At 36.7% G+C, this 19285-nt stretch overlaps 1 protein-coding gene across 1 annotated transcript; it reads left to right on the top strand.

Annotated features, from left to right (window-relative positions):
• Positions 1–2500: 2500 nt before the first annotated feature.
• On the top strand, positions 2501–16005 carry LOC128222080 (uncharacterized). Its single transcript, XM_052930888.1, has 8 exons — positions 2501–2595; positions 3218–3259; positions 3409–3488; positions 11112–11256; positions 14028–14153; positions 14511–14681; positions 15515–15685; positions 15897–16005. The coding sequence occupies exons 1-6, from the start codon at positions 2571–2573 to the stop codon at positions 14519–14521; spliced, it is 429 nt and encodes a 142-aa protein (XP_052786848.1). The 5' UTR covers positions 2501–2570; the 3' UTR covers positions 14522–14681; positions 15515–15685; positions 15897–16005.
• Positions 16006–19285: the final 3280 nt, after the last annotated feature.

Consider the following 19285-nt stretch of genomic DNA (forward strand, 5'->3'; position numbering starts at 1 on the left):
ATATGCAAATCAACTGTTTGGTAATTCCCGTACCGTTTTCAACAATAATAAACACACATACAAAAATTATTATACAAATTAATCATCAAAGATTCACAAGCTGTTAAGCCGGATGGAATTAGTGCATACACATACGGCTTCTAAGTTTTTAGATTCTTTAACAGGGGTTTCCCTGTTGCATGTTTGGTCTGATTTGACAGTCCAAAATTTCATTTTGTAAGGTGAACTTTATTTTTCATCAATATTGATTTTGTTCACAATTTAATGTTCATATAACTTACATAAGTTAACGCATTTATAACTCATGTTTAAAAGAAAAGTTCAGGTGTAGTCATTCTGTTAGCTCTTCTTTGAACATATTATATATGCTTCAATCTAGGCGATAGATCGGTTGACGCATATTCTAAATGAGGTGTAATAAGTACCTAGTAGAGTATTACGAACATTTCCCTTGACATGAAACGAAAGTCTCCATTATGATGCCCAAGTTTCTGCTGGCTTTCTTCACCTTTCCGTTTATGTGATTTTTGAATGTATAAATTTGAATGTCGGAAATAATTCCAATATCTTTTTTTTCGTCCATTTTTGCATTCCGACCAATGTGTGTGGTTTTGTAATTCTTTGTGTTAAATAAAATTTTCCAAATTTTGGATCAGTTGCATGATTACAATACATCATCTCGTTGTTTTTGAGAGTCGTCTTTGTGGTTCTTGTAGATTTTGGTATCATAAGCGAATCATTTGGAGGAAAAGTCAATTAATAAGATCGCTGAAAAAATGGGCTTAAGCCACTCCATTAAGGGAGACCACTCGTGATGTTTAAATGCATTTTTAACGTATGCATTATATACCAGAATGGAAACAAAGAACGCTCTACTTCAGTTTTTTATGTGTTGAATAGCCAGTTACGTATACTGATATACTGCTAAATTGCCAGTTCGTATACTGAGATATTGCTTAATGGCCAGTTTCATTTACTGCTTAATATATATTGCAATAAATATATAAATATATATTGCAATTACATGTATAAGACATGGGCATGCTTTTATATATATTTATAAAAGCTTATATTTTTTTCTAATAAAACCCATGAAAACATTAAATCATCAACAGCAAAAAGCATAAATAAACATGCAATTCATGCAATGCATATTTATTATGTCTGATAAAAAGGCCTTTTGGTTTGGTCATGCGTGTCAACTGTTAAATACTAAAACCAGTTATGATTACCCAGAATGGTGGCCATCATGGAGTTATGGCCGCCATTTTGAATTTTACGTGGATTTCCGAATAAGTAGACCCAAAAGAGTCACCGTGTCAATGTTGGTGCTTGTACCACAATGTGAACGATTTGTTCACTAATCTGCCGGGCTAAAAGGCTAGTCGGACTTTTTTTGGAGCCAATTAACAACACGTTTTCCAAGAAAGAAACATTGTTCCGACACATCATGGGAAAATGTCGCCGTATAGCTCTATCATGGTGTGTTTATTGATGAGCAGAATGTTATTGAAAAGAAAGTTAATTTGTTATCAAACAAGCTGTGTGTGAAATCTAAAACAGACAGCAAATTTGAATGAGAAGTTTACTCGAATGGCGAAAGGAAGCTTTAAGAACTACACTGTGTTTATATCAAAATAAAATTTTAATCGGTTTAACGTTATTTATAAATGTCTATTTTGATGCGTGTGTGTTGTTTGTACGCCGTTTCTCTTGTTCTGTGTCTGTTTGGCTTTGTGCCTTTAAACAGGTCTCTGTTTACATCGTTTTGGAAACACTGTTGTGTCTGTTGCTATGGAGATATGATACACAACTTCCTTTGTACCATTTTGGTGGCACACTTCTGAATAAATCAAAATCTTGACCAAAGAAGATGGTTTTAACAGTACATGTAGAAGTTTTACAAGTATTAATTGCTTGTAAAATGATGAAGTCCAGTGGAGTATTCGCGTGGTTTTGGATGTGTCGGGTCTAGAAGTATCATGCCTATCTGCATTCGGATAACATCGGCTATTTTCCATCGAAAACAACCTCGGATGTATGCCGGTACATCAGTAGAAGTAGTTCGTTAAATTTCAAATAATAACATTAATAAATTGTAGTGTTTTAATAAAGCAATTGATTGCCAATTAATGCATAAATGATTAAGATTCCAAAAAGTGATGTCATTAAATTTTACTGCTGGACTGAAATTACTATGCGATCTTTTTACAGCGTAGTTAAATATAAAGATTTCTGACATTGTTAATCGTCCATGAACATCCGATGTTGTTTTCGGTGGAATATGGCCGAGGTGTTCCGAATGGTCTATCTAGAAACTTACTGCAACCTTTGATTTCTGTCACTAAATTTTGTTGTCTGATCTTCACTTGAAACACTCGTAAATTAATTGGCAGCCCTCGTGATATATATATGAGACCTATATGTAGCATGCTTATCTTCTGTTAATTACGACGTTCGTGAATTAAACCATTGTTTATGTCTTACTATCAGTTGCACTATATTGTTTTTAAGTAGTAACTAATGCGCGTTTCTCATTACAACATGACAAACGTTGAGATGTACTCAACATGAAAATAGAAGTAATATTTTCAAGTGAGTATGTTCAGCAAAATCTTTATTTCATTATTAATTCTATACTACACGTATAATGTATTCAGCGACTATTAGCTGACTTTTTACAAAATCTATTTTACTAAAATTGCCCTCGATCATATTTTATTGTTGATTTATTGTAATTGTTATCATTTCTGATATGTTGTTTAATCAATTAGGATATTTAAGATATGTTGTGCTATCATTTATGCTATTTTTTAAGCTTATTAGTTATATTATTCTGCTGGTTCTTAATTGATGCATTCATTGAACTTTTTCTATTAATCAATGATTTGAACGTTACAATTAGACGTAAACAGTTGAGGTGAACGAAAACCAGTCAAAATCCCGACTGGTGTTTAATTTTCGTGTGCTCGCGTTGAGGCATTGATCTTTGTGTCTATAAGAAGGACATTTGAGTTCACTTGGCTTGTCCTTGCAGTTCGCATTGTATTATCAGCAATAAAGTTAGGACAGTAACACACCAATATGGATTTTATAGATGGACTACTTTTTGAGAAATGTGTCCTCCAGGTATGGGTCAGGATTCTACATCCACATGTATCATGTGTATGAGAATATGTATGAATCGACGTAAATAAATTGTATTTGATATTTTCAGTGTTTACATTTTGGCTGGTGGTTTCCTTCATAACACCAACTGGTATGATCATTTTTTTTTAAATGATTTGGTATTGTTGTTTATGAATTTATGATGAATTATAAATGGCAGAGAAATAGTTTTCACATTTTTGATTGAAAGAATTGATCTAAACGAACATAATGTGATGATCGACTTGTCTAGTGTTTTAGATAGCGTTCAGTGTCTCAGTTGTAGCGGGGTACAGAATCTATCAACATGTCAAAATGTAACAGTGTGTTCAGAGAATCAGGTAAAACTGTATTTAAGAGAGTAATCATATCAAATACAAACTCTTTCTACGTATTTCTTTAATCAGTAAAGATTATACGATATATTTTTAAGAATGTGTATGTTTGATGTTTTTTAATGATGGGTAATTATTTAATAAAATACTAACTATAGGGATTGTTAATGTTGTGGTAGTGGTTACATGTTGTAGTGGTTGTGGTAATGGTTGGTGTGGTAAAGATAGTGGTTGTGGTTGTGGTAGTAGTAGTGGTAGTGGTTGTGGTAGTTGTAAAGATAGCGGTTGTGGTTGTGGTTGTGGTAGTGGTAGTGCTTGTTGTGTGGTTAAGGTAGTGGTAGTAGTTCTGGTTGTGGTGTTTGTTTTGGTTGAGGTTGTGGTTATGGTAGAGGTAGTGAAAGTGATAGTGGTAGTGGTAGTGGTAGTGATAGTGGTAGTGATAGTGGTAGTGGTAGTGAAAGTGATAGTGATAGTGGTAGTGGTAGTGAAAGTGATAGTGAAAGTGATAGTGGTAGTGGTAGTGGTAGTGATAGTGGTAGTGATAGTGGTAGTACTAGTGGTAGTGAAAGTGATAGTGGTAGTGGTAGTGGTAGTGAAAGTGATAGTGATAGTGGTAGTGGTAGTGAAAGTGATAGTGGTAGTGGTAGTGATAGTGGTAGTACTAGTGGTAGTGGTAGTGGTAGTGAAAGTGATAGTGGTAGTGGTAGTGGTAGTGAAAGTGATAGTGGTAGTGGTAGTGGTAGTGATTGTGGTAGTGATAGTGGTAGTACTAGTGGTAGTGGTAGTACTAGTGGTAGTGGTAGTGGTAGTGGTTGTGGTAGTGGTAGTGGTAGTGATAGTACTAGTGGTAGTGGTAGTGGTAGTGGTAGTGGTAGTGATAGTGGAAGTGATAGTGGTAGTGATAGTGGTAGTGGTAATGGTTGTGATAGTTGTAGTGGTAGCGATAGTGGTAGTGGCAGTGGTAGTGATAGTGGTAGTGGTAGTGATAGTGATAGTGATAGTTGTAGTGGTAGTGGTAGTGATAGTGATAGTGATAGTGATAGTGGTAGTGGTTGTGATAGTGATAGTGGTAGTGGTAGTGGTAGTGATAGCTGTAGTGGTAGTAAACTATAAACCTATTCTCGGACTGCATTGTCCCAAAAATTAAGTATGAAATTAATAATATATACAAGTGAATAACAATGATTGCTAAAAAACCAAATGATTGGAAAAAAATATAATGGTTCAAGAATCAATGTTCAATTATCCCAAAACCAAGAACGCACAAACAGAAACACTACAACACCTTTGCTATAACTTCAAACAGGACCAGCAAACAAAACGCTTATAAACTAATCACAATATATCAGTAAAACTCACAGTCCTAAATGTATAGCTTTTACGGGAAATCAAACCATTGACCCTGTTCCGTCTGTATCGCAATGATCCAGGCTTACTAAGAGGCCAAGAAGAAACCCCACGGATGTTCGAACCTTGAAACTAGAAGCTGTAGCCCAATGCTTCACTTAAATACTCCTAGCCTCCAATAGTTCAGAACCCGCCCTAAACAGTACAAAAAGATACTTCAAAGCTTCCCTATATATTATTAACTTGATGTTCTCACATCGGCGTCGAGACACGAACTAACTATTTCTATGCCTTTCGCTTCTTATATACCCTAACATCACGTGACCAGAATGGAATGGTCCATTCTTAACAAACTCTAAGGGTGAAACCATTACATATAACTAACGTTACAGAGTAACGTCAAGTTTATCAAACATACGAAAAAGTAGAAAACTATTAAGAATACAACTTAGTTCGTATAAATTAATCATTTACTAGCTAAATTTAGACATTTAATACTAAAACCATAACATTAGTATTAAATATACGAAATCATCCCCAAGAAGTAATAGCGATAAAGCTCCGGACTACATGATTCCATGAACATTACAGTAGTGGTAGTGGTAGTTGTAGTGGCCAATCAGAGCCCACTATTGGTAAACCCGCCTCTGTGTATGATAAGCCCGCCTCTGGCTAACAGTTGCATGTATGTCGATAATTCAGTTATTGATTAGATTGATTAGATTCAAGATCGTGTGCGTATGAGTATGAATGTAATAAAGCTATATTAAACCATCCCGTTTTGGGTCTGTTATATACATTACACTGACAACATTACATTGGCGACGAGGATTGAGGATTAAAGTGCTAGTAGATTAACATATGAAATACGTCAGTGTCAGGATTAACGCACAATGGCTGGATTAGCGCCGTTCCCGAAATTTGATGTGTACGGGGAGGAAACATCCCTTGGCACAAGATGGACTAAATACGTGACAAAGTTGGAAAATTTGTTCACAGGACTTAGCATTGACTCCAAAAAACGGAGGAAAGCGCTATTACTTCACTATGCCGGAGATGAAGTATTCGAAATATACGAAACATTGAATCTTGGAGACAGCGATTCAAACTACGATGACGTCAAGCAAGGGTTAACAGGCTATTTCCAACCGACGAAAAACAGAGAGTTCGAGCGGTTCGAATTTAGGAACCTAAAACAACATCACGCCGAAACAATAGACCAATTTGCAACTCGCCTCCGCCACAAGGCAGACAATTGTGAATTTTCGGACAAAGACGGTGAAATAAAGAGCCAGATCATCCAAGGCTGCGTGTCAAAGAAACTACGACTTAAATGTCTGGAAGAAGACAAGCCGCTTAAAGATATTTTAACAATGGGAAGAACAATGGAAATTACGGACAGACAAGCCAAAGCAATGGAACCGCAATACAGCGACGTAAACAAAATTAAAGTCACACCGCAACACACAAAATCGCAACATGCAAATTATAGCTATCCACCCTCAGCACAAAGAAAACGTCAACAACAGTCACAATCAAGACAAACGTGCAGAAACTGTGGCGGCATATATCCACATCAGACCAAGTGCCCAGCCTACGGAGCGACATGTAATTATTGTCGTAAACCAAACCACTTTATTGGCGTATGCAGAAAACGAACGCGTAAGGCACAGGTTCATGGAATTGACCAGGTGGAAAATGAGGCACAAAAGGAGCATTCGGTGTCGGATACAGACACATTATTTGGAGTCAACGTTTTGACAGATAACAAAGTACCAAAGATAATATTAAGCATAAATGGTGTTCAAACGAAAACGAATTGATACCGGAAGTTCAATAAACATAATCAGCCAAGATGTTGTTAACAAAATGAAACCAAGGCCAATGCTGAAGAAAACAAACATAGAAGTGTTCGCATTTGCACAAAATAAACCGTTAACTATAAAAGGCAAATATACATTTACAGTGGAAACTAAATCAAAAGTGACAGCAGCAGAATTTCACGTTGTTCAGGGATCATCAGTGACATTAATCAGTTACCTTACATCTGTTGAACTCGGTATTGTGCCAGTAATAAACTCAGTGAACAGTAACAAATACGAGGAATTATGTGACAAATATCAGTCCGTGTTCACTGGTTTAGGCAAATTAAAAGACAAACAAATCAAATTCCATGTTGACGAAAACGTCGTGCCTATAGCACAACCAGCTAGAAGAATTCCATTCCACGTGCGAGAAAAAGTGGAACAGGAAATAATACGACTAGAACAGCAAGATGTCATTGAAAAGGTGGACGGGCCGACACCTTGGGTTTCGAACATTGTTGTAGCACCAAAGCCAAACGCTCCAGACCAAATAAGGCTTTGTGTAGATATGAGAAAAGCAAATCAAGCATTGAAACGCGAGCGTCATGTAGTGCCTACAACTGATGACATAATCCTGGAATTAAACGGATCAAAGGTGTTCTCCAAAGTGGATTTTAATAAAGGATTTCACCAGCTTGAGCTGTCCGAGGAGTCACGCAACATGACAGTGTTTGCATCGCATGTCGGATTATACAGGTACAAACGACTGAATTTCGGTGTAAGCGTAGCGCCAGAAATATTCCAGAATGAAATACGACAAGTGCTTACAGGTCTCGAGGGAACATTGAACATATCGGATGACATTATAATACACGCACCAAACCGTGACGAACATGATCGGAGACTCGTAGCCGTACTGCAACGAATGCAAGACAAAAATCTCACACTCAACAAGCAGAAGTGCGAATTTGGTAAAACCTCTGTCAAATTCTATGGCTTTGTTTTTTCGGACAAAGGCATAAGTCCCGATCCGGCCAAAATCACAGCAGTTCAAAATATAGCCGAGCCGAAGACTACAGGTGAATTAAGGTCATTCTTAGGTATGACCAATTACCTCTCAAAGTTCATTGACAAGTACTCTACAATTACGGCACCCCTGCGTGATTTATTGAAAGATAGCAGCGATTTTAAATGGACAAATCAGCAGCAGACTGCTTTCGACCAGCTGAAACAAGCGCTATGCAGCGATACAGTGATGAGCTATTTTGACCCGAAAAAACACACAGAACTATGGGTAGATGCAAGCCCCGAGGGAATATCAGGGATATTAATACAAGAAAACAAAGTTATCGCATATGGAAGCCGGCCATTGACGCCAGTGGAAAAGCGTTACAGCCAAACAGAACGAGAAATGCTTGCATGTGTTTGGGGCTGCAAACATTTTCACATTTACTTGTATGGAAAGGCATTCCAGCTAGTAACCGACTGCAGACCCCTGCTCTCAATATGCACAAACTCTAAACAAATACAGTCAGCTAAACTTGAACGATGGCGATTGAGACTTACCACCTACAATTTTACAGTCAAACACATGCCTGGAAATAAAATGATAGCAGATTACTGTTCCCGACATCCAATAAATAATTACTCACACGAAAACATAGCTGAGGAATATGTGAATTTTATTGCCAATGCCGCAGTGCCCAAGTCATTAAATCTCCAAGACGTGGCAAGTGCCACAGCCAAAGATTGTGTGTTGACATGCATAATATCCGCGCTTCAAAACAACACGTGGATTAAGCAAACATGCGCCGGTGATGGCAGCTATAACTGTTATCAGCAGCTTGCAGACGAACTGACCGTCCTGTCAACAGAGCATGGAAACGTTCTCCTACGAGGAATCAAGCTGTGTATCCCAAACAGGCTGCAATCAAAAGTAATTAGCCTAGCACACGAAGGTCACCAAGGGAGAAACAGAACAAAAGCGCTCTTACGAGAAACCTGCTGGTTCCCCTATCTGGACAAACTAGTCGACGAACAATGCAAAAATTGCATACCATGCATGTCCGCATCACCACAAACGACGGTAGAACCGATCAAGCCAAGCCCATTACCAAAGAAACCGTGGGATGAAGTGTCAGTTGATTTTTGTGGGCCGTTTCCCACAGGAGAATATTTTATGGTAGTTATCTGTGACTACAGTAGATACCCATTAGTTGAAAAGTTAACAAGCCTGACTGCACAAAATGTCATATCGCACCTTGAAAGAATTTTTGGAATGTTCTCAATTCCAAGTGTGGTAAAATCCGACAACGGAGCGCCGTTCAATAGCCATGAATTTACGCAATTTGCAAACAGTATCGGGTTCAAACACCGGAAGGTAACCCCACTAGCCCCACAAGCCAACGGATTGGTAGAAGCATTTATGAAGCCACTAGTAAAAACAATGAAAACTGCTACAGCGTCTGGAAAGAACTTTAAATCTGAACTTACTATTTTTCTAATGAATTACAGATCAACCCCACATCCAAGCACAGGACTTTCGCCATTTGAAATAATGTTCAATCGCAAAATGAAGACAAAGCTTCCAACATTTATCGTGCCGAGAAATGATATATATGTACGCAAAAGGGATACTAAATCAAAGCAAAAGAACAACAAGTATGCCGATGAGAAACGGAAGGCAAAACCGTGTACATTACAGCCAGGCGATACGTTCCTTGTTAAACAACCCAAACAAAATAAATTAACAACGCCATTCAGTCATAAATGGGGATACGTCGTCAGACGAAAGGGATCCATGGTCACAGTACGCTATGATGGCCGTGAAATGACACGCGACGCCGCACACTTTAAGTTGGTACCTGTACCGCCCACACACAGCCAACAACATAAACAGCGTTCAGGACCGCGTGAGCAGCAAAACAACGAAAACGAACAACGGCGACCAAACAGACATCGTCAGATGCCGATACGTTATCGTGATTGAATGAGTGTTAATTGTGTGATTTTCTTATCCAGGTCATAATAATGCCTGCATAGTATAAATGAGTTTCTAGATAATAATAGAGTGTTAATAGCAAAAAAACAACACAACTATTCCATGCAAAATGCTAATAAACTCAATCCGTGAAGCGTGTTAACCATTTCAGGGGAGTAATAACAATTAACGTCAAAATTCTGGGGGCGTCCAATGGACCAAAACATTGCAGAGATCCGAAACTGATTAACAACAACATCAAGATAATTAAACGGACATTTGCTGGGAAATCTGTTCCCGGTCAAACCATTTACATGATATCATCTTAATGTTATAAAGACAAGCCGGATTATCTAACATTCGAACTTAATGCTTGTTCTTAATGATCTATAATGTGTGTGCTACTAGACAGTTTTATTACCTGACATTTTCTAAATTTGTGAGGAAAAAGGGTCAGAGGTTAATTTATAGACAGACAATAATCTTGTTTATTTTAATACATGGTTGCAAGTGATTTGATTATTGCAATGATATTTAAGAAAATGATAGTTTCTGTTAAAAAGAAAAAATACAATGTTTTATGAATAATTCATGAAAATATGTTTATATGATTTATTGATCTTTTTTCATATAAGTAAAATCAAATCCATGTAAAGGAGGGATGTAGTGGCCAATCAGAGCCCACTATTGGTAAACCCGCCTCTGTGTATGATAAGCCCGCCTCTGGCTAACAGTTGCATGTATGTCGATAATTCAGTTATTGATTAGATTGATTAGATTCAAGATCGTGTGCGTATGAGTATGAATGTAATAAAGCTATATTAAACCATCCCGTTTTGGGTCTGTTATATACATTACACTGACAACATTACAGTAGTGATAGTGGTTATGGTATTAGTTTGACAAATAAGTTCGTCGGGAACCTTCACTCTAGGATGTACCAACAAACAGGTACATTGGATGCCGCGTACGTTTGAAAAAGACAATTAAGTCTGCCTATGAGTTTCGCGAGACATGCTAATAATAGGGATTTCGGGATTTATATGATAATGTACCAGAGAAGACTGAATCCACATTTAAAGTACAAAGAATTGAACGGCATTTCAGATTACTCGGGAATTAGATACACTGAAGCTTATATTACATCCTCACAGGAACGGCTTGGAAACGCACATGGAACAGCAAACTCATACTTTAATTTTGATTAATAGCATCACAGCCAAATGACAAACACTCGACAACCTAGGCACGCATACAATTAACATTACAGTAGATGACACGCAAATCGAGTTGTTGTCATAACCTTGGTGCGTAATCATTGTCGTGATAAAAATAATTTTGAGCGTATCTAAGAAATCAAACTATTCCAAAGCTTCTGGCATAATGTGTACTATTAAGTTTAATTTGAATATTTTGATACACATATAATCTTATGGTTCGGCTATCCTTTGATTCGTGAATGTATTCATCTAACACTATTTCAATAACCTGTTTCAGAACTGTCTTGAAAACCATGGCGTAAGCATCATTGGTAGGCGCACAGAAGAAACCAGTGGGCACGTGACTACACGAAGATCTGGAGCTTGCTTTGAATGTTGTTCGTCAGACAGTTGTAACGAACAGCTGTGCTCCCATCATTTACGTAGGACATTTGAGCATATGATTGTCACTTAACATCAGCTATTGAATTAATCAGTGTTGTAAACGCGCTTCAAAGGAATTCAAGTGAAATACTGGTAACTTAGTAAAAGATAAGACAGTCATGCAGATGACCTACAAAGCCGAAAACATTGTTATTCGTAGACCTAAAAATACGAAACTTAGCGTATCACAATTCACGAATTGCAAGATCACATGTTATTTACAGACTAAAATTACTTTATATTTATCAGGGTTACCCTGTATTTGATTGCAAGTAAACGTGTTTATCAAAGTTTTACTTTCTTATTCAAAAGTGGTCTTAAAGCATTTGGATCACACACAGAAAGAGTATTGCCATCTGCATAATTATACAAGGCCAGGAATTTACAAACCAACAGTTTACACCTCTCCATCAGAACCGAAATATATATGGTTTGAAGTGTTGGCAGGCATTTTGGGGGTGCTCCTCAATTTTAACAATTTCTAGTCCGAAATGGAGCATTTTGGACGTATTTCATTCCCTTTTTCTCCTATATTGAAATTAAAAGTAAACTTGGAAGATCTTAGGGGTGGGGAGCGCCGGTGATCCGCTAGTGAAGACAAAACGTAAAAGATTTCATTGAAAAAGATTTTGAAGAAAAGAGGCCATAATATTGATCCTTGTGGCACGCCTTTAAGGATGGATTCCCACACACTGGTAATTTGACCATGTCTGACACGTTGTTTTCTGTTTGTTAGATAGCTTTGTATTAGTTTACATTAGGGATGCAAACGAATGGCAAAATTGATATTCGAATATTCGGTAATTCATTCGAACGAATATTCGAATATTCGATTACCAAAATACATCTTTTAAAAGTTAAGTAAATTATGAGACCGGATGAGACCGGATTTTACGAGGAGAGACCGGGAAATAGTATCGCCCGTAAACTATTAAAATATCATTCGGAACTCCTCGGCCATTTTATCGAAAACAACCTCGGATGTATGCAGGTACATCAGTTGAAGTAATTCGTAAAATTTTGAATTATATCATTAATTAAATGTAGTGTTTTAGAGTTGTATTTATTGATCTAAGTTTAATTTGATTGCCATTAAATTGTATTATTGCAAACATAATTAAGAATCCCAAAAGTAATGTCACAAAGTTTAACTGCTAAATAAAATTACTACGCGATCTACTTGCAGCGGACTTAAACGTACCACTTTTTGAGTATGTAAACCGTCCAAATACATCCGAGGTTGTTTTTGAAAAAAAATGGCCGAGTAGTTCCGAATGTTACAATATTCGCTAAAGTAATTGCCGGTGCATTTAAGCTCTATTGTGTCGTAACCACTACGCGCGGCGGACACTGAATTTCACCAAATGAGCCTCTGAAATTCCTCATTTTAGAAAGACAAAAATAATACTTTATGATCAAAGATAGAAACAAAAACTTTTAATTTATAATCCTCTGCCTTTATATTTGTAAACAACGGGAACTTGGATGGATTTCTGGTCAATTGTTGTTATGTGCCAATGGAGGGTCTTTCCGTAGGGCGAGCAGCCTCGTTCTGGGATTGACCACTACAAAAAAATGGAACAACCAAACCAACTTGGGAACTAGTTTATTTCAAAAATTCTTAATTGGTAGAGGCAATCTACCGAAAATATTTTTTGTCTCACTTGTCTTTCCGCCAATAATTGTAAAATTACGGGGCCTTTTTATCGCCGGGACCCGACGATATGTCCCTTAATGACACATGACGCGTGTTTAGTGTATTGTCATCACATTCACACGTCTGGCATTATGGGCCAATCGTTGTAAAAACAAGACAAACGAATCTAAAACACTACAACCGAGGTGTTGGCAAAATAATTATCATTATATTTATTCAAGAACAAAACATCGAATATTCGAATACCGATTTTGACATTCGAATACTAAACGTTTGATCGAATATTCGAATATTCGAATATTCGTTTGCATCCCTAGTTTACATGCTTGGGTTGAGAGACCATATGCATTAGGCTTGTCTAAGATGAGACTGTCGACTGCTTTTAAAAGATCTAACTGCACCTACGTATTTGGTCTCATCAAATGCTTTTTTAAGTCTTACGGCAGCCTTCACAGGGTAGTTAATGGGCTATTTTAAGGTCAATCCCGAAGCTTACCGGAGATGGCCGAGTTGTTTCGATTGGCTCTGTCGCCCGAAACTTTAAACGGTTTCCATAAATCAGAACCAAGGGGTCACTCTTTAATGAAAATCCCGCATACTAAAATGTCGTTTCTCTTCCTGCTATTTAATGGGTTTTACCGTGATTTTAAAAGGGATATTATTGTAAAGCATATCCAATGTTAAAGGTTAAAACCGTAATCTCGGTTTGGATGAAACTTTTCCTTGACAATAATGATAATGGCTAATGGTGAAAGACCATAACATAATTATATACACGAAGTACGGCACTTGGCGTCAGCATAATTGAAAATAAATGGATCCCGGAACAGAGTTTCATTAGAAGCACAAAATACAACCAACTTATATGAAAAAGCAGTCTCTTGCCATCAATTTATAGTAATGCAGAATGATACAATATCAATGTCCAATAACATCGTCTTAAGTAAATATTTTCAAGAATCTTAAAGTCATTTTCAACGATCCCGAATGTCAGAAAATAAATAATTGCAATACATTGTTACGACCCAGTTCGGACACATTCGTGTCGAGATACATTAGAAACACAAAATGCAACCTAAGTCAAAACACGTCAGTCTCGTTTTCTCGTTTCAGCTTCATCATGTGTGGACGACGAAACGGTGGATTGTGCCAAACTTAGCCCTTTGTTCCATATCTGCACCATCGACTATGAACATGCCGCACAAATTTGCCCCAAGTTTTGTCGACTATGTGATTATGGTAAGAGAAATGATTTGCGGCCGGATATATTAATGGATAACACGTTCATTTCTACATGTATTTAAAGTGAGGTGTGACCACGTAGCTTCGAGTGAAATGTTATACTAATATTGGAGTATACAAACTGATTTGAAAGGAAACGTCAATTTAAAACTGAGACGTACAGATATTTCGAAAGGACTGTATTTTGGTATAAGTTATATTATCTTGCTTAGATAAGAAACATTTACAGCTCGTTTTAGTTTTTGAGAAATAAAAAGTGTTAAATTGCTTATAACTCCTTCACATCCATATTATGCAATTCCATTTGGTGCAAAGTTTCATAGCATACTAGTATCTGAATCCATTATGTCCCAGCTGACGGGTAATGGTCAGTGTGGACAAGTTGGTCATCCTGTGACGTCACATGTGGCAACACAACCTTGACCAGAACAAGGTCATGTACAAATCCTCCCCCTACAAACCACGGCAAAAACTGCACTGGGGAGACTGTTCAACATAAGGATTGTGTGCTTGACCACTGCCCAGGTACTCGCATATAATATATTCGTGACTTATTGCGAATTTGAAACCGATTTGTGATAATTTACCTTAATTTTATGCTAGCAAAGGTTCAATATGAGCAAGAGCCCTAAACATTATGCAGAAGTGGCTTTCCAGATTGGTATGCATGGCGGAGTCTTTCGTCCCTTTCCTCATGTTTATATGTCTTCTTACGTGGAATGTTTTGCACATCTGATATATTTGGGCTTTCCTTGTTATTGGTTTATCAACTTGTTTTGTCATTAGTAGTATCCATTTTCATTTTTCGTGACAGGCACTTTTTGTCAATTGCTGTCTGCTTAATTATTAATTTGATCACAACATACATCGCTTATCAGCCTTCTATAAATACCATGCTTTATCGTTAAGAACTAATCAGACAATTGTCGTCATAATCTATTCGCCCGCCTGCTGAAATAAAGTTACAATCTTATACATTTTGAACCTACTTGGTAAAATCTGAATGACTTAGAAGAGTCGCTCTCTTAGCTAGCTCACTTCTTAATAACTTCTTAATAATAGATATTTTACCTAATATGTTCTAACCATTACATGTATATTTCTTTAACCTGATCTTACTTTCATTGCTATTTTACTAGAGACCGACTAGTTCTTTCAACGTTATCTCAACGTCAAGCTTAAGCGGGATCAAACGTAATTGTTTGTGACAAAAAGTTAACGCTATGTGTCCGTTGAGTTTCCAGCTCAAATTATTGTATTATTCTACTGTATTATAACTAGCTATTCGATTCTGGATCATATAGCACATATATATTATATTATAGCATATATCATAACAAATTCAAGTTATGTTTAAGTCGATGGGGGCTGGAGTGAATGGACATCGTGGGAACAGTGCTCCGTCAGTTGTGGGGTTGGGATCGAACACAGAGAGAGATCATGTGACAATCCAACTCCTTCCCTATTCGGACAACACTGCTTCGGATACAACCGAGATGACAAGATATGCACAGGGCCACCTTGTCAAAGTAAAGTCTGAAAACTTTCACATACATAAATGTTTGACCACTAGGGTCTTGCAAGACAAAACCACATACCAGACAAATTTAATATGCTTAGCCATTTTTTTTTGGAAAAATAATTTTGCTAGCGTTTGTGTGTATTTTGTACGTAAACAAGTTACAGTCAAAACTTTCCCTTTTGTCGCTGTTGAACGATACACACTTCTCTTGTGAATAGATGGACTTTGGTCACATTGGGAATCTTGGTCACAGTGTTCTACCACGTGTGGACATGGTATCAAACATCGTTTTAGGAAATGTGCTAACCCTGCTCCTTCTTTGCTTGGTTCACCGTGTGACGGACCCGACTTCGATTCAGACGTTTGCCTGAAAAAAATGACTGCATCCAAGGTGATTTTAATCTTAACACTATTGTTTATTATGATAGACCTTCTTTAATTTTTAATTCAATTAAATTAAATATATTTATACATTGGAACGAACAATAACCTTATATGTGCTGAGAAATGAAGGCGCTCATCGTTTGTTGTTGAATTTCAGTGAAATTAAGTGGGTCAGTCGTGTTTGTGTCCATAAACGGCGGTCTTTGGGGCACAATTTTGTGACGACCACTTTGATTTAAATAACAATGGAGCGAAAGTCATATGTGGCATGCTGGGCTATGATAGGTAAACGAACATATACTATGGGGATATAATATATATAATTTTGACAACAGTATATGGGACGCCAGGACAATTTGCGACCAGGAATGAGCCATGCAAAAATAGTTATTTAAAGAGAAGAGCGACGAGTGTTTTTTAAAAAAAAATGTTGGGGGGATTATTTATAAATTCCAACGCCTTGTTGTTTTAAATCCAGTACGCGATATTTTCATTGTGGATGACATGCATCGACATTTGAATTATCGCCTTAAGTACGCTTAATTGTCTAGCTTTTTGTATTTCAGGTGGGAAAATATTCTATCTTTTAAGACTGGTTGTTTTTTGCATCGGATACCTTAACATATATTATACCATTGTAGGAACGCTGCCGTTTATTTGGACCCGGGCGATTTCAGTCACGTCAATACCATACTACTTGACGATATTTCATGCAGTGGGACAGAAAGCTCCATCGCAGACTGCCATTACATAAAAAAAACATGCGTGACTGTCGGAGCGATGAAGTTGCCGGAGTAAAATGCGTTTGAGAAAAATACTCTGTACAAAGATAAGAATAAATTAAGAAAAAGGGAAACATTATAAAACTGTGTCTGGCTTCACGTTTGCTCTTTTCGCCAACTCTTGAAACTATATGGAAAGCATTCAAGTATAGTTTCCTTAAAGATACAACATGTTTGAAAGGTAGATTACAAATATTGTAAGGATTCCTCGTCGTGATAAATAAAAATAAGTATCTTAATTCATATTTTATTTGGTCGGAAATACATTACTCAAGTACTGTTTTCATTTGTTATGTGCATATAGACTTAACAACAGCTAATGCAACAACTAAGTTTTAGGATTGTATTTTCCTATCACTGTTCATAGATACATTTCGTTGCCTTTTGAAATATTGGAGGTAGTGTCCCACACATAATGCCGACGTTTGGTCAACAATAGCACAACCGACGAAAATATGTTGGCCCCACGATTTCATTTCTACTTTGCCCGAAGTCATGTTGCCCATAAAGCCGCCGTTTGATAAACGCGTTGTGCATACTTTGACCCTACATTGGAATGTTGGCCTTGTAACATTAGCCATACGATGGGCCTAAGAAATATCGGATACCACTTACATAATCTACTGGTTAACAATCAGCTATGTTCGCTATAGTATTATGAATAGTTTAATGTTTAAATGAACATTAAAGAATAAAGACTTTCCAAGCACGTTCAACAAATCTATAATTATGTTACCTATTATCAGATAATAAAATTTGTGTAGATTACAGCAAAACGTATAAACCAAAACATAAGTCTAATCGAAAGTAGATTGATAGAACCATGCAAAAAGAAATTGACTTTGGTTTTATAAAGGGCGGCAAATGCAACAAGGAAAAGAGAAAATAAAGAATACAACTTCGTTGGTAATTTGTGACATAAAGAGTATGCGCTATATTTAAATATTCTTTTTGAGTGCGGTGAAAACTCGTTATGTCAAATCGTTGATATAATCTCGAGAAATAATTCCGAGATAGATCGAGAGAAGCAACTTTCGAACTCAGTTACAGAGTATGAGAGCTGAGTTTGCTAGCTGTAGATAGTAACGGATCGTGTGTTTAGATTGAACTATTTGTCGAGGTTATTGATATCACATTACGTTGTAAGCAGCAAGTTTCAAAGGGGTCGCGAAACTGTGTGGTTGATGAAGGACTGAATAATGAACGTCAAGAAAGATATAAAAAAGTCACAGACCCCTTGTGATATGTCATGAAGTTTAAAGAAACATTTTTACGGATATTAAACAAACGTCCGCAAAGTCTAGCAGCAGACAATTGGGTTTCTTTCGGTCCTCTTTATCATGCAAAAGACCTTTCCCTGACAATTAACATTGCCTTTCAAAAATACTGCTTGTAATATTACAATATCGCTATTGGATTGCACATTTAACTACGAAGTTTCAAAGACAAAAAGTCATTGATTACACTCGTATGTAAGACATATCCATGCAACGTATCAGCTTAAGCATTCAACTGTTTTGTGATATTTATAAGATCTCATTGGATCCCACAGGATAAACATTTAAGAAAACATATAATAAGTGATGCAATAAAAAACACGTGAGAATATTTTTAGAGCCCAAGAAATTTACTATGATCTTGTTTAGTGATAATGAGATGAGGAGCTTGAGAAAACGAATATTAAACGGACATTTGCAAATGGTTCTTAACAAAAAACATAAAAGCTAATATGTCCAAAGTAGAACACTTTTGCATGTCGAAATAACATTTTTGATTTTTTTAAACGAACGACCACATTTCCAAGCAATTTTAAAAAGAGGGAAAATAAAGCGTCAGTGATGTCGTTTCATTGTTAAAGATTATTATTCAGTGATTAGAGTTATATAAGAAAAGTATGATCGTTGTGCTGCCCCTTTATAAGACGGTGCTTTGTCGATTATATTGGGCAGTAAGAATAAACCCACACATCCTAGCTTGTTATCGATTCTTTATTCTAAGATGTGCATATGATGGTAAAAGACTGAAAAGAGACAATGAAAATACCATAAGAATTCTAGAATAACATGCCTGTGTAACAAATAGATATAGATCTATAAGCGTAACATTAAAATGCATGAAACAGATTTAGAAAGTGTATAAGCTGATGGAAACTGTAATCACGTTACATTTCTTATAAACTGAGTACAATAAAACCTTAATTTTCTAAGTCAATACTGTATTTCTCTACATATTAAACCTTATAAATCTTTAAATATGACATAATACTCTGTAAGACAGTCTTAGCTGAAGAAAACATATTCGAGCATGTGGTATTTCTACAGTAAACATTGCTAAAATAACACGATGGGCTTATAAACAAATGAGTACGAAGTGATGCGAGTGCGAGAACACTCGGGAATTCGACGATAACGTTATTATGCTCGTGTTACAAGAAACATTCT

The sequence above is a fragment of the Mya arenaria genome, chromosome 16 (assembly GCF_026914265.1).
Source record: "Mya arenaria isolate MELC-2E11 chromosome 16, ASM2691426v1".
Classification (NCBI taxonomy): domain Eukaryota; kingdom Metazoa; phylum Mollusca; class Bivalvia; order Myida; family Myidae; genus Mya; species Mya arenaria.

Bases quoted from the DNA above. Each gene is read 5' to 3' on its own strand.
- LOC128222080 (XM_052930888.1), top strand. From the start codon at position 2,571: ATGAAAATAGAAGTAATATTTTCAA. The intron at 3,260-3,408 runs GTATGATCATTT...CTAGTGTTTTAG, and splicing joins TTCCTTCATAACACCAACTG to ATAGCGTTCAGTGTCTCAGT. The intron at 3,489-11,111 runs GTAAAACTGTAT...AACCTGTTTCAG, and splicing joins CAGTGTGTTCAGAGAATCAG to AACTGTCTTGAAAACCATGG.